Source organism: Carcharodon carcharias, chromosome 2 (assembly GCF_017639515.1).
Source record: "Carcharodon carcharias isolate sCarCar2 chromosome 2, sCarCar2.pri, whole genome shotgun sequence".
Classification (NCBI taxonomy): Eukaryota; Metazoa; Chordata; class Chondrichthyes; order Lamniformes; family Lamnidae; genus Carcharodon; species Carcharodon carcharias.
This window is the reverse complement of record NC_054468.1, coordinates 104,394,008-104,405,956: the sequence shown is the minus strand read 5'-3', so window position 1 is coordinate 104,405,956 and position 11,949 is coordinate 104,394,008. Positions and strand designations below refer to the sequence as shown.

General features: G+C 44.3%; 1 protein-coding gene across 1 annotated transcript; it reads right to left on the bottom strand.

Moving 5' to 3' along the window:
- Positions 1–10,078: 10,078 nt before the first annotated feature.
- On the bottom strand, positions 10,079–11,518 carry LOC121274931 (insulinoma-associated protein 1a-like). Its single transcript, XM_041182307.1, has 2 exons — positions 11,100–11,518; positions 10,079–11,015 (listed from the first exon to the last, which is right to left on the bottom strand). The coding sequence occupies exons 1-2, from the start codon at positions 11,516–11,518 to the stop codon at positions 10,142–10,144; spliced, it is 1,293 nt and encodes a 430-aa protein (XP_041038241.1). The 3' UTR covers positions 10,079–10,141.
- Positions 11,519–11,949: the final 431 nt, after the last annotated feature.

The window sequence follows — 11,949 nt, the reverse complement described above, 5'->3', positions numbered from 1 at the left end:
TAGGTTGGCTATAAATAATATTCTACCTCTTTTGTCTTTGTTTTTTCTCTTGTTTTATACTTTTTATTTGTTCATGGGATGTGGGTGTCGCTGGCAAGGCCAGCATTTGTTACCCATCCCTAATTGCCCTTGAGAGCAGTTAAGAGTCAACCACATTGTGATGGGTCTGAAGTCACATGTAGGCCAGGCCAGGTAAGGATAACAGATTTCCTTCCCTAAAGGGCATTAGTGAACCTGATGGGTTTTTACGTCAATCGATGATAGTTTCATGGTTACTGTTATTTGCTTTCAATTCTATTTATTAATTGAATTTAAATTCCACTAGCTGCCATGGTGAGATTTGAACCTTTGTCCCCAGAGTTTTAGCACAGGCTTCTGGATTACTAGTCCAGTGGGATTACCACAAGGCCATCATTTCCCCTCCTCCCCATCTATTATGTTGTATTTTATTTTCTATTTTTGACTCTTGTGTTTTCAGCTTTTTAGGCTACAATTTTATTTCCTATGAAATGTAAACTGTTATTTGTTCCCTCACTCCACCCCACCCGACCCCAACACTAACTCTGTCTCTCTTGTTTTGCTGTCCACTTACAATTGAGACCATACTGACATTTCTGGCTGATTGCTAAGCCAAGGCCCACTGTAGTATCATGTTGACAAAGAACAAAAGACTTGATGACTGAAATTCTCTGATGGTCCTTGTCAGGCATTTTCAAAGTTGCAATTTGAAATAGCATTACAAAATCCCTGAGCAGAGCGATGAGTGGGCAGAGTGAATTTGTCCCCTTGCCCATATCTGTGTTTGCAACAGTCTTCCATCTATGTATGCAGAAATGCAAGTTAAATTGGGAATGTTTCTGGAAAAATAACACAAGATAAATATAGATGAGGGAGGCCTTTTGGCTAACTTCTCTCACATTCATCATTTCACTGGGTCTCGAACGGACCTAAGAATACTTATACTGCAGCTCCTGCTTTGAAATAGGTAGCCATGGTTCGAGGTTTGAGTCAGCTCTGTTTACATTGCCTGCTTCCCCTCTGCTTTTTAACCGTGCATGAGCTCCCAAGATTTGGAAATTTAAAAATACAATGTGGGAACTGGAGAATATCTACTCTCTCTCTGCAATTACATTAAGGTAAGGTAGGTTTACAAATTGCCCAGAGAGACCAAAGGAGTGTCAACCCAGTGTGGTGTAAAGCAGTTTTGACAGCACATTGCTTCAACTTGACAAAGCATGACGTGCAAGTCCAATGTGAGACTAACCCCTCCAGGGAGTCTCACTTTGCTTCACATGCTGTCACATTGGGCCCTGAGTGCAGGTCTACACTGCTATTTTAGTTTTGGTTTGAGGCTGAAATTGATTTGTACAGATTGCAAGTGTATCCTCAGTTTGCCACTGCCTGACCTGTTCTAATTGTTGACCACTTTGTAAATGAACAAGTTCTGACTGACTTTTTAATTTGCTGGTTTTAACCTATTCCCCATTTTCTCTTGATTTACTGTGAAAGAGTGCCCAGATTTATTCTTGCTATACTTTTTAAGATTTTGTGTGTCACTATCCCGTGTCCCAGTTGCCTCATTTCAAGCATGATGAGCTGTAATTCTTTCAATGCTGCTCATGACCAAGGCAGTTTTCATTAAGAAATTGGATTTTTTTTTTCTGACCACCCAACAGTGGTAAAAATCAAGGAACATCTAATAAAAGTCGAATTTAGTTTATTTGGTCACTTTATATCTATGGTTCTGCTCATAAATCAGGATTAATGTGCATGTATGTGAATGCACAGGGTGTGGTTAATAAGATTGGTAAACTGCAGGCACAGATTGACAAATAGACTTATGGTATTATTGCTACAACAGAGACCTGGCTCAAAGAAAGGCAGGACTGGGCGTTAAATATTCCTGGATATAAGATATTTAGGAGAGACAGGAAAGGAAGAAAAGGGGGCTGGGAGGGTGTGTGTGTGTGGGGTGGGGGGGGGGGGGGGGAAGGAAGGTGGCGGGGGGGCTGTGTCAGTAGTGGCAGTATTGATTAAAGATGGCATTACAGTACTGGAGTGAGAGGATGTTCCAGAGGGATCAAGGACAGATTCTCTCTGGCTAGAGGTAAGGAATGAAAAAGGTGCAATAACATTGATTGGTGTAGTATGTGGGCCACCAACTAGCAGAAGGGATGTAGAGAAACAAATTTGCAAAGAAGTTACAGAGAGGTGCAAGAATTATAGAACAATTATAATGGGGGATCTTCAATTATCCAAGTATGGACTGGGATAAGAGTGCAACAGGACAAGAGGGGTGCGAGTTTCTGGAACGTGTTCAAGATCATTTTCTGCAGCCGTATGTTTCCAGCCCAACGAGAGGGCAGAGGCTGTTGGAGCTGGTTCTGGGAAATGAGTTGACCCAAGTGGATCAAATAACAGTGGGGAGAGCATTTGGGGGACAGTAACCATTGTATCATAAGGTTTAGGTTGGCCATGGAGAAGGACAGGAGCAATCTAGAGCAGGGATAATTAATTGGGGCAAAGCCAACTTTGATTGAATGAGAACACATTTCAGTCATGTGAGTTGGAATCAAATGTTGGTGGAAAAGATGGTGACTGAACAATGGGCCATCTTCAAAGATAGTATTTCTAGGCAATGTCCAGGTATATTCCCTTGAAGGGAAAAGGTCGGACAAATAAACTAGGAACACCCTGGATGACAAGAGAAAGAGAGATGAAGAAGTACACATAAGGCAGGTAAAGAGTCGAAAATCCAATGGAGAATCAGGTTGAATATAGAAGGACCAGAGGGGAGGTGAAAAAACTAATCAGAAAAGCAAGGAGAGAGAGCATGAAGAGGTTGGCAGCTAACATAAAAGGGAATCCCAAGGTCTTCTATAAGCATATAAGTAATGACAGGGCATTAAAAGAAAGGGTAGGGCCAATTAGGGATAAAAGAGGAGACTTGCATGTGGAGGCAGGAGAAGTAGCAGAGGTATTAAATGAACACTTTGCATCTGTCTTTATAAAGGAAGAGGATGCTACCCAGGCTGAGGTGAGAGGTGTAACTGGTACACTCGAGGAATTTACAGTTGAGAAGGAGGTGGTATTAGGCTATCTTTCCTTAAAATTGATAAGGTACCAGAACCGGATGAGATGCATCTGAGGATATTGAGGAAGGTGAGAGTGGAAATTTCAGAGGCACTGGTGATAGTCTTCCAGGGGAAAAATCCGCAACAAAGGATGAAGTTATCACAGCATCACAGTATCTTTACAGTGAAGAAGGAGGCCATTTGGCTCATCGAGTCTGCACTGGCTCTCTGAAAGAGCAATCTACCTAATCCCACTCCTCTGCCTTCTCCCCATAACCTTACACATTCTCTCTTTTCAGATAGCGATCCAATTCCCTTTTGAATACCTCAGTCGAACCTGCCTCCACCACCCTTTCAGGAGGTTCGTTCCAGACTCCAACCACCCCTCTGGGTGAAAAAAATTCCCTGACATCACATTTATTCCTTTTACCAGTTATTTTGAATCTTTGCCCTCTAGTTCTTGATGTTCTCTTGAGTGGGAACAGTTGCTCATTATTTACCCTGTCCATACCCCTCAGGATTTTGAACACCCCTATCAAGTCTCCTCTCAGCCTTCTTTTCTCCAAGGAAAACAATCCCAACCTCTCCAATCTATCCTCATAGCTACAGATCTTTATCCCAGGAATCATTCTTGTGAATCTCCTTTGTACTCTCTCCAATACCTTCACATCCTTCCTCAAGCATAGCACCCAGAACTGGACACAGTACTCCAGATGAGGCCTAACTAGTGTCTTATACAAGTTCAACATGACTTCCTTACTCTTGCACTAAATGCCCCTATTAATAAAGCCTAGGATACCATGCTTTATTAACTTTATTAAGATTCACAACATGCCTTGCCATCTTCAATGACTTAAGTACATTTACACCAAGGTCCCTTTGTTCCTGCACCTCCTTAGAGCTCCTCCCTTTATTTTATGCTCTGTCTCCACATTCTTCCTGCCAAAATGAATCACCTCACATTTCTCTGCATTGAGCTTCATCTGCCATTTGTCTGCTCAATCCTTTCGAAGTTTAAGACTATCCTCATCACAGTTGACAATGTTTCCAGTTGTTGTATCATCTATAAATTTTGAAATCATGCTCTGTACGCCACAGTCTGGGTCATTAATATGTATCAGGAAGAGCAAGGGCCCCAACACTGACCCCTGGGGAACTCCAATACAAACCTTCCTCCAATCTGAAAAACAACCATTTATCACTACTCTCTGTTTCCTGTCACTCAGCCGATTTCTTATCCAAGTGCTGACTTTTCCTTTTATTCCATGAGCTAGAATTTTGCTCACAAGTCTGTTGTGTGGCACTGTATCAAATGCCTTTTGAAAATGCATATAGACCATATCAACAGCATTGCCCTTATCAAACTTCTCTGTTACCTCAAATGAAACATGATTTTCCGTTAATGAACCCATGCTGTCTTTCTTTCATTATCCCGCACCTGTCTAAGTGACTATTGATTTTGTCCCGAACTATAATTTCTAGAAGTTTCCCTAAGGCTGAAGTCAGACTGACTGGTCTGTAGTTGCCGGCTTTATCCTTGTACCCTTTTTGAACAAGGGTGTAACATTCGCAATTCTCCAGCCCTCCAGCACCACCTGTGTCTAAATGTGAATATATTTCTTGTTGTCTAGGTGATGAAAACTGAATGTAATACTCAAGGTGCCAGCTAGCCCAGCGAAGAACGCTTATCTGTATAATTTAACACGCTGACTAATATTCCTAGCTGCGGAAATCTACCATGGTCGGCGCTGGAACCAAACAAAACTTACTTCATTATGTGAACCAGGTTGGAAACCGCCCTGAGATGTTTAAGATCACACTAAACATATTGGCTCTCCAGCTCCTAGTCAACCAATCTGCCATTTCAACTGGAAGAAGGGAAAGTTCGGCTGATTCTGAATGCAGAATATTTGGGGATGGGAACCAATTTATTGCATTACGTTGCCAGCCCTTTCTCTCCCACCCACCTTTAAAAAATATACATTATCAATGCACCGTGTGTTGGAAAGTATTGTTCGGATGTGATATTATGGATTTTGTAATCCCGCCTGGCTGGAGACTTTAGTCTCGCCCGCTCAACAGCAATGCAATTCTGTGACCCTGCTTCATAACATGGAACTACCCCCATCTCATTCCAAAAAAAGAATATTTGGTATAAGGAGAGAGAAAGCGGTCCCATTGAGACAGAATGCGAAATCTGTAGATGAAGTGAAAATCGTAAGCAGAATTTTTTGACACATCAAAATCGAGATCAAGTGCCTTCCCCAACCTATTGAATACCATGTTCAGAATAATGACAAAATATACTAAGGGTATCGTTAAATGTGTGACAAAGGAAGTGAATGCAACAGATGTGGATATAATTAAATTTTACCGCCGCTCGCATCTCTTTTACTCATTATTTTCCGACCGCCGCTTATTTTTAAAGCGTGTTTGACTGATCATTGGGAAAGAGGCACTTATTCCCCAAGAGTAAAACTTCCAAACCAGCAAGTGATCGATTTAAAAATGAATAGATCTTTGGTGATTTCAATCTTGTGATTGAAACTGAGTTTAACTTGATTTCCGTTAATAAAACGTCAAGAAAAAAGGATTGTCTGGGGATAGTCACAGTGGACTTGGTTGCCATGAATATGTTAATATCGTATTTTTTTGTAAAATAAACTTAAAAATGATGAGCTGATTAAATCAAATCGGGGAGGTTAATAGCTAACCACCTAAATTAGCCTCATAAGTAGCGAAATGAGGGGCAATTGACCAGGCAAACGAGGAGACTCGAGAGAGGCTGTGTGAATCAGTATTTCCACCTGATTTTTCCCCTTGGGTCAATGTTATTTATTGAAAGGCTCAAATCCGTCTCATTCGTTGCTGCAGCTGTCTGCTTCTCGCTCCTGGTTCATCGAACACTGGGAGATGTTCCACTTTTACACAGTGTTCTGACTCGAGTCTAAGATACTCCGGCTACACACGGAGTTATGTTCTGTAATTTCCAATCTCTTTCCGGAACCCTTAAATGCAGGATAGTGGGAGATGGTTAAAACTCGAGTATTACACCACACACTGGAAGCGCCCACCTGTTGAACGGAAATAATACTTGCAGCAGAACCTGTGGAGTCAGATTTTATGAGCTCTGCAGCATCCATGAGTTGTTTTCAATGAGGATGCAGCTTCTCCCGAGCTAGGGTCGTAGGGAAAGAACCCAGGACGTAAATCAGAGGGAAATGGTTCAAAGTCCTAAATTATGACAATTACGAAAATTAATCTTGGGGGTGGTGGAGAACGATATGAAAGGGAAAATATTTTAACTATTTTCTTTAGCTTCCGCCTACATTTAATGGAGAACGCTGCCTTAGTATTGCTTTAAATTCACAATTTGTTAAACACTATCCCCAGTGAAGACGAGTGGGAATCTTTCTTCGTGCACTGAGCAGCGGCCAGGTGCAGTGACAGGCTCTGTGCTATCTTAACATCAGGGGGATCTGACCTCGTCACTAGGACTCTGGTGAACATAGTGGGGTAATATTCTCGGATTGCAGTTTCAAACCAACAGACCACCTCCTTCCTTTAGAGCGTGTTCACTATTTAACTGGAAAAAATGTGCATTTTGTTTTTAAAAAGGGTTTTCCTTATCATAGCACCAGCACAGAGGAAACCTTCCTCCAATATTCCTTAACCTTACCCTCAGAAAAACCGATTTGTTGCACCCTATTCTCCCCATTGCAGTATGTTTACGGTCTGCAATATTTAAATGATCGTTCGTGAAACTGAGTTAAACTAACTGTTTAACTCTGGTGAGGTTGTTAGATCCGAAGCCAAACAACCACTTAGTTGACTCAAATCATGATCATTAAATATGAGTGAATTACTGACACTACTTTCCGATCTTGTAATAACCCGCCGGAGCAGTGACCATCATTGATGTGCCCCTTCGCAAAACAACTTGCTGACTCGGTTCAAAAAAAAACAAATTGCATTTTAATTCTGCTTTGTTCCCATGTGTTAAAGTTTTCTTTACACGTGGCCTCGGACCGCTTGACCGTCGGCAGATGTATAAACATCTGGAAAGAAGTCCACAAGTCTTCAAAATTTTCCACATCAAGGTTACTAAAACCTTTTGAAAGGTTATCAAACCTAGAAGTACCTGGAACCCAGGGTCAGAAATGCGCGGTTTGAGCTCGCTCCGAATGACCTCCCCTCCCCTCCCCCCAGTAGAAATGGACCATCAGCAGATGGGAGGAATGGCCCAGACTGAGGTTATGGAAATCATCCCTTTAAGGGACATAAGCCAAAACAATTGGATTATGAATCCAGTAAGGTCAGTGCAAGGCTGGCATATGCTCATGCGCCAGACCTGTGAAGCATTAGAGTAAATAGATTGGGCACTGGTGATGTCGTCATGGGGACATCAGTTCAGAGGAATTGTTCAGCCTGATCGAGCAGATGCAAAGTGCTCATGGACCATGTGAAACATCCCTAAATACCCTTAATGATGGAGTCACAGCTTTCAGTAAAGACCGAAAGATGTTAAAATTCTTCATCACCTTTTGGCTTTTACTGGTCATCATAGCTTTCGTGATAAATTTTGAAATCAAATTTAAGAAACTCTTAAGAAGTTAAATTTCATACAAAATGTTTTTTTTTAAGTAAATAAGCTGACTTGTTCAGTAAAAACCTCTCGGGGTTGGCAGGTGTTAGAAGCATGTCTACCCTGTTATTTCCAGGTGCCAGGGAGAAAATACTTTTAGTCATCGACACTCTCAGGAGACGCTGTGAACACCGGCCTAGTCTTTTTTCACATATTATACAAATCACTGAAATCTAAAGGCAACTGAAATCACAGGTGGATAGCTGGACTATTCATAAATCAACAATTGCCTCGGTTCTGGGGCTGTTTAAAAATCAGCTATTTTTAAACTACTTGTTTTGCTCTTTTATAAAGACAAGATTATAAACAAGTGTTTAGAGTGAGTCCTGCGAACGTGGGGACAAATTTCTATTTGATTTGAATCGATACTTTTAAGGAAGTCTCACTTCTACTTTATAAAGGGGGGTGTTCTCAAAAATGAAAGCACCGAATTTCTAATGTTCTCTGGGAAGCCACAAAACCGATTCTTCCTCTCGCCTTCCCTCCTTTAGACTCTGAGGTAATCATTTCTAAACTAAAGACAACCTCTTTTCTCTTTTGATAAAAGCAAAAAACTGCGGATGCTGGAAATCCAAAAACAAAAATACCTGGAAAAACTCAGTAGGTCTGGCAGCATCAGGAACTCCTCTCCGCAGATGCTGCCAGACCTGCTGAGTTTTTCCAGGTATTTTTGGGTTTTTTTCTCTTTCCTCTTTTCACTGTTCAGGCCGATACCACTCCATCGATCTAGAACCTTAAATAGACCAGTTGTCTCAATTAACCAAATATGAATATTAAACAGACTTGTTCTCTGTGGACAGTAGGATATGATGCTTATCCCTTGAGCCCCCAAAACGTTCAATCGAAATATTACTTTGTTGCAATCGGAAATAATCCGAATGAAAATGCGCATTAATATTGGTGAATGTGCCACGTGGCGATAGCAGTCGGCCCCCCAAATGAATCTCTATCCAGCTGGGCGGTTTCGATCGCTCCTCTGCCGAGCAACTTTTGTAACTGCGGATGTTGGAAATCTGAAATAAGTACCAGAAAGTGCTTGGGGGGTGGTGGGGGAGAAAAACCTCAGCAGGTCTGGCAGCATTTGTGGAGAGAGAAGCAGAGTTAACATTTCGGGGTCGAATGTGACTCCTCTCCAGAGGATACCCTGTGTGTCTCTCTCCACAGATGTTGCCAGGTCTTTTTGAACCTTGGCTGAGGTGTGATAGTGAAAGTCCGCGACCTAAACAGCCGCTGGCATCTTAGGGAAACCCCTTTCGATTGTGACTTCTTGAGATGAAATGATTTCCACAAAGAGTAACCGTGCCCATTCCCTTCTGTCTGACGTGTTCCCTCAGTGGGTCAAACGATATTCACGCCCCTGCTCTGCTCACAGTAATCAAGCAGTATTGATTCCTGATCTGTTGTAGCATGTCTGCGTTCAAGCTCACTCTAATGTGCATCACTATATACACATAATCTCAAAAGAATGCGTACTTCTGTGGAAAGAAATTAAGACCAATGAGTGGATAGGAACCAAACACATTTCCGGTCAGGAATATGCCGGCACTAGCGGCCTGGGAACACCTGGAATGCAGAACCCGTTTGTAAACTAGAATAACGATGGACACCAGGCCACGGATAATTATACGTATTTTAATATATTTAAATATTCAGTAACAAACACAATTGGGAACATACATTTGGAGCCACTATATAAAAGCTAACAGTTAAGAAAATAAGTTGTGTAGAAAAAGAGATTGCATTTAATTTAAGAGCCAGTCGGTCAGCTTCACACGAGTCGGTGTAAGGGGAGCGGAAACAATTAAATAAACTTAATCTCCACTCAAGGATTGTGTTAAAATGAACAAAAAAAATCTACATTTATGTTTACAAAATGAGGATCGGTTTGGAATATACAAAAACTGAACATTATAACTCACTGAACCAAACAGACGTTAACAGCAAAATAGGTGACCAAAGAAGACAATATTATCACAATAACTTTTCTTATAAATAAATAAAACGAATAAATTATAAAATGTATTCATTTAGCAATCAGTACATATATTCAAACAGTAAAATTATATGCAACAAACCCATTCAAGGAAAAACGTGGAAAGCTTCGAAAAATTAAGGCATTTACATCATCGTACTGAAGGATCCGTATCAGCAAAATCCAAGGCAATTGTGGCTAATCTAAAGGAATGTTCTAATTTTGCTTTGTACAGGCAATTGGAAACCTCGTGTCCAGCGTAACACAAAAGCTACATTAAATCTGTTATTGTTTTGACTGAAGTCAGTCTGTGAGATGAAGGGTCTGCAGGAAGGCGGTTAGTAGCATAAAAAGCAACAAAGTTGGTTTATTTTTTGTATGTGGCTATGTAGCAACGGTCTGCAAAGAAAGGCACAGTTTGTCACCCCCTCTCTCTCTCTGTCCCTTCCCCTAACAGGCAGGACGCACTGGCATTTGGAGAAGAATCACTTGCCTGTTTTCTGATGGGTGGCATTTGTTGATGTGTCTGGTGAGTCCGGGGGAGCTGTAGAAAGTGGCCGGACAATATTTGCAAGGGAACACCTCGGAGGCGTGCAGGCGGAGGTGGCGCTCCTGGCTGGCTTTGCTGGAGAAGTTTTCCCCGCAGAGTTGGCAGGGGTGGTACTCGGAGCCGGGCTTGGGGCTCTGGCTGGGCGGCGGCGGCTGCTGCTTCTCGGCCGCTTCTCCGCCGGGGAAGACTTGGGGCTCGGCGGGGGCCGCTTTGCGCTCCTCCCTCGGGCTGACCTGGTGGCTCACCAGGTGCTTCCGCAGGTAAGCCTGGCGTTTGAACTTCTTGGCGCACTGGTAACACTCGTAGAGACCGTCTTCCGAGCCCGACTCGGAGGGGACCGAGCCGGGGCTGGGGGTGTCCCTCTCGGCGCCTTGTATCTCCTTCGGCTCCCCGGGCATGTGCTTGCTGGCGTCGCCCTTGTTGCTGCTGTGGAGCCCGGAGGCGGTGCCCAGGCTCTGACCCCGGGGCTTGTGCCAGCGCCGGTGAGAGGCCAGGTTAGCCGGGCAGCTGAAGACCTTGTCACACTCCGGGCAGCGATACTCCACCCGCACGATCCGGGAGCACTTGTGCTGGGCCAGGGAGAAGGGGTCGATGTATTCCTCCTTACACAACTGGCAGATAAACTCCCCCAGGGGCTTCCCCCCGCCTCCTGAGGCTGATCTGGGCTTGGGCTCCACCGGTCCCTCTTTAATCTTCAAGCCCAGCACCGGGGAGGTGGTCACTTCATCCTCGAAGTTGAGTTTCCTGATGGCTTTGGTTTTCTTGGCCGCGGGCGCTTTGTGGTTGTTGTGGTTGTTGTTGTTGTGGTGGTGATGGTGGTGGTGGTGGTGGTGATGGTGGTGGTGGTTATTATTATTATTATTCCTGCGCTCGCTCTGACTCTCGGAGCCGCCTTGTTTGCTGCTGCTGCCTCCTCCCGGCCGCCCCGAGGACACATAAACCGAGGGCAGCTGGACCTCGGCCGGGGCGAACAGGATGTGGTCCAGGCCGGTGAAGGCGGCCGGGTTGGGGAAGGACTCGGCGGTGACCGGCGAGCCCAGGTTCAAACTCCTCTGGTGGAACTTGTGGCTGTGCTCCCGGCTGACCGGCCTCGCCGGGCTGTAGACAGGCTGCTCCGGGTACACCAAGTCCGCCCTCCCGAGCTGCTGACCGCCCCCCGGGCTCGGGGCAGGGAAACTCTCAGCTCCCGGCTGCGGCTCCGCAGCATCTTCACAGCGGATGCGGTAGGAAACTGGGGTAGATTTCCTGCTTCTCTTCACCAGGAATCCTCTCGGCATCTTTGGGAGCAGGAGATGGACGGGGTTAAAATGATAAATAATAACAGGAATCCTACAATAAAAAGGCACTTTTTTTTTGGATCCAAGAAATAAATAAAGTAAAAAGGAGATACCAATGGAGACTAAATAAACAACCACCCGGGTAGGCTGCAGCTCCCGGTTTCTCTTTTATGTGTGAGGTGATGCTCGGTGAATGAGTGGCATCTCCCCAGCCTCCTCCCTCCCTCCCCTGCCGCTCTCGGCCTCTGTCTCTCCCCTGCCCCCGCTCCCCGCTCCCTTTAAAGCCCCGGGCCGCTCCCATTCTCCTCGCCTCGCTGGCCGAGCGGACCCCCAGCCAACCACAAGCGCGGATGACTGGAGCTCAGCCAATTGGGAAGCCGAGTCTTTCTCTCCCTCCCTCCCCTACCTCTCCTCCACCGCCAGCCAACTCA

What these genes read in the sequence shown, in the direction of transcription:
- LOC121274931 (XM_041182307.1), bottom strand. Translation starts at nt 11,518, where the DNA reads ATGCCGAGAGGATTCCTGGTGAAGAGAAGCAGGAAATCTACCCCAGTT. An exon ending in CAGAGCGAGCGCAGGAATAA is followed by an intron (nt 11,016 to 11,099) that starts TAATAATAATAA and finishes CAACCACAAAGC; the next exon opens with GCCCGCGGCCAAGAAAACCA.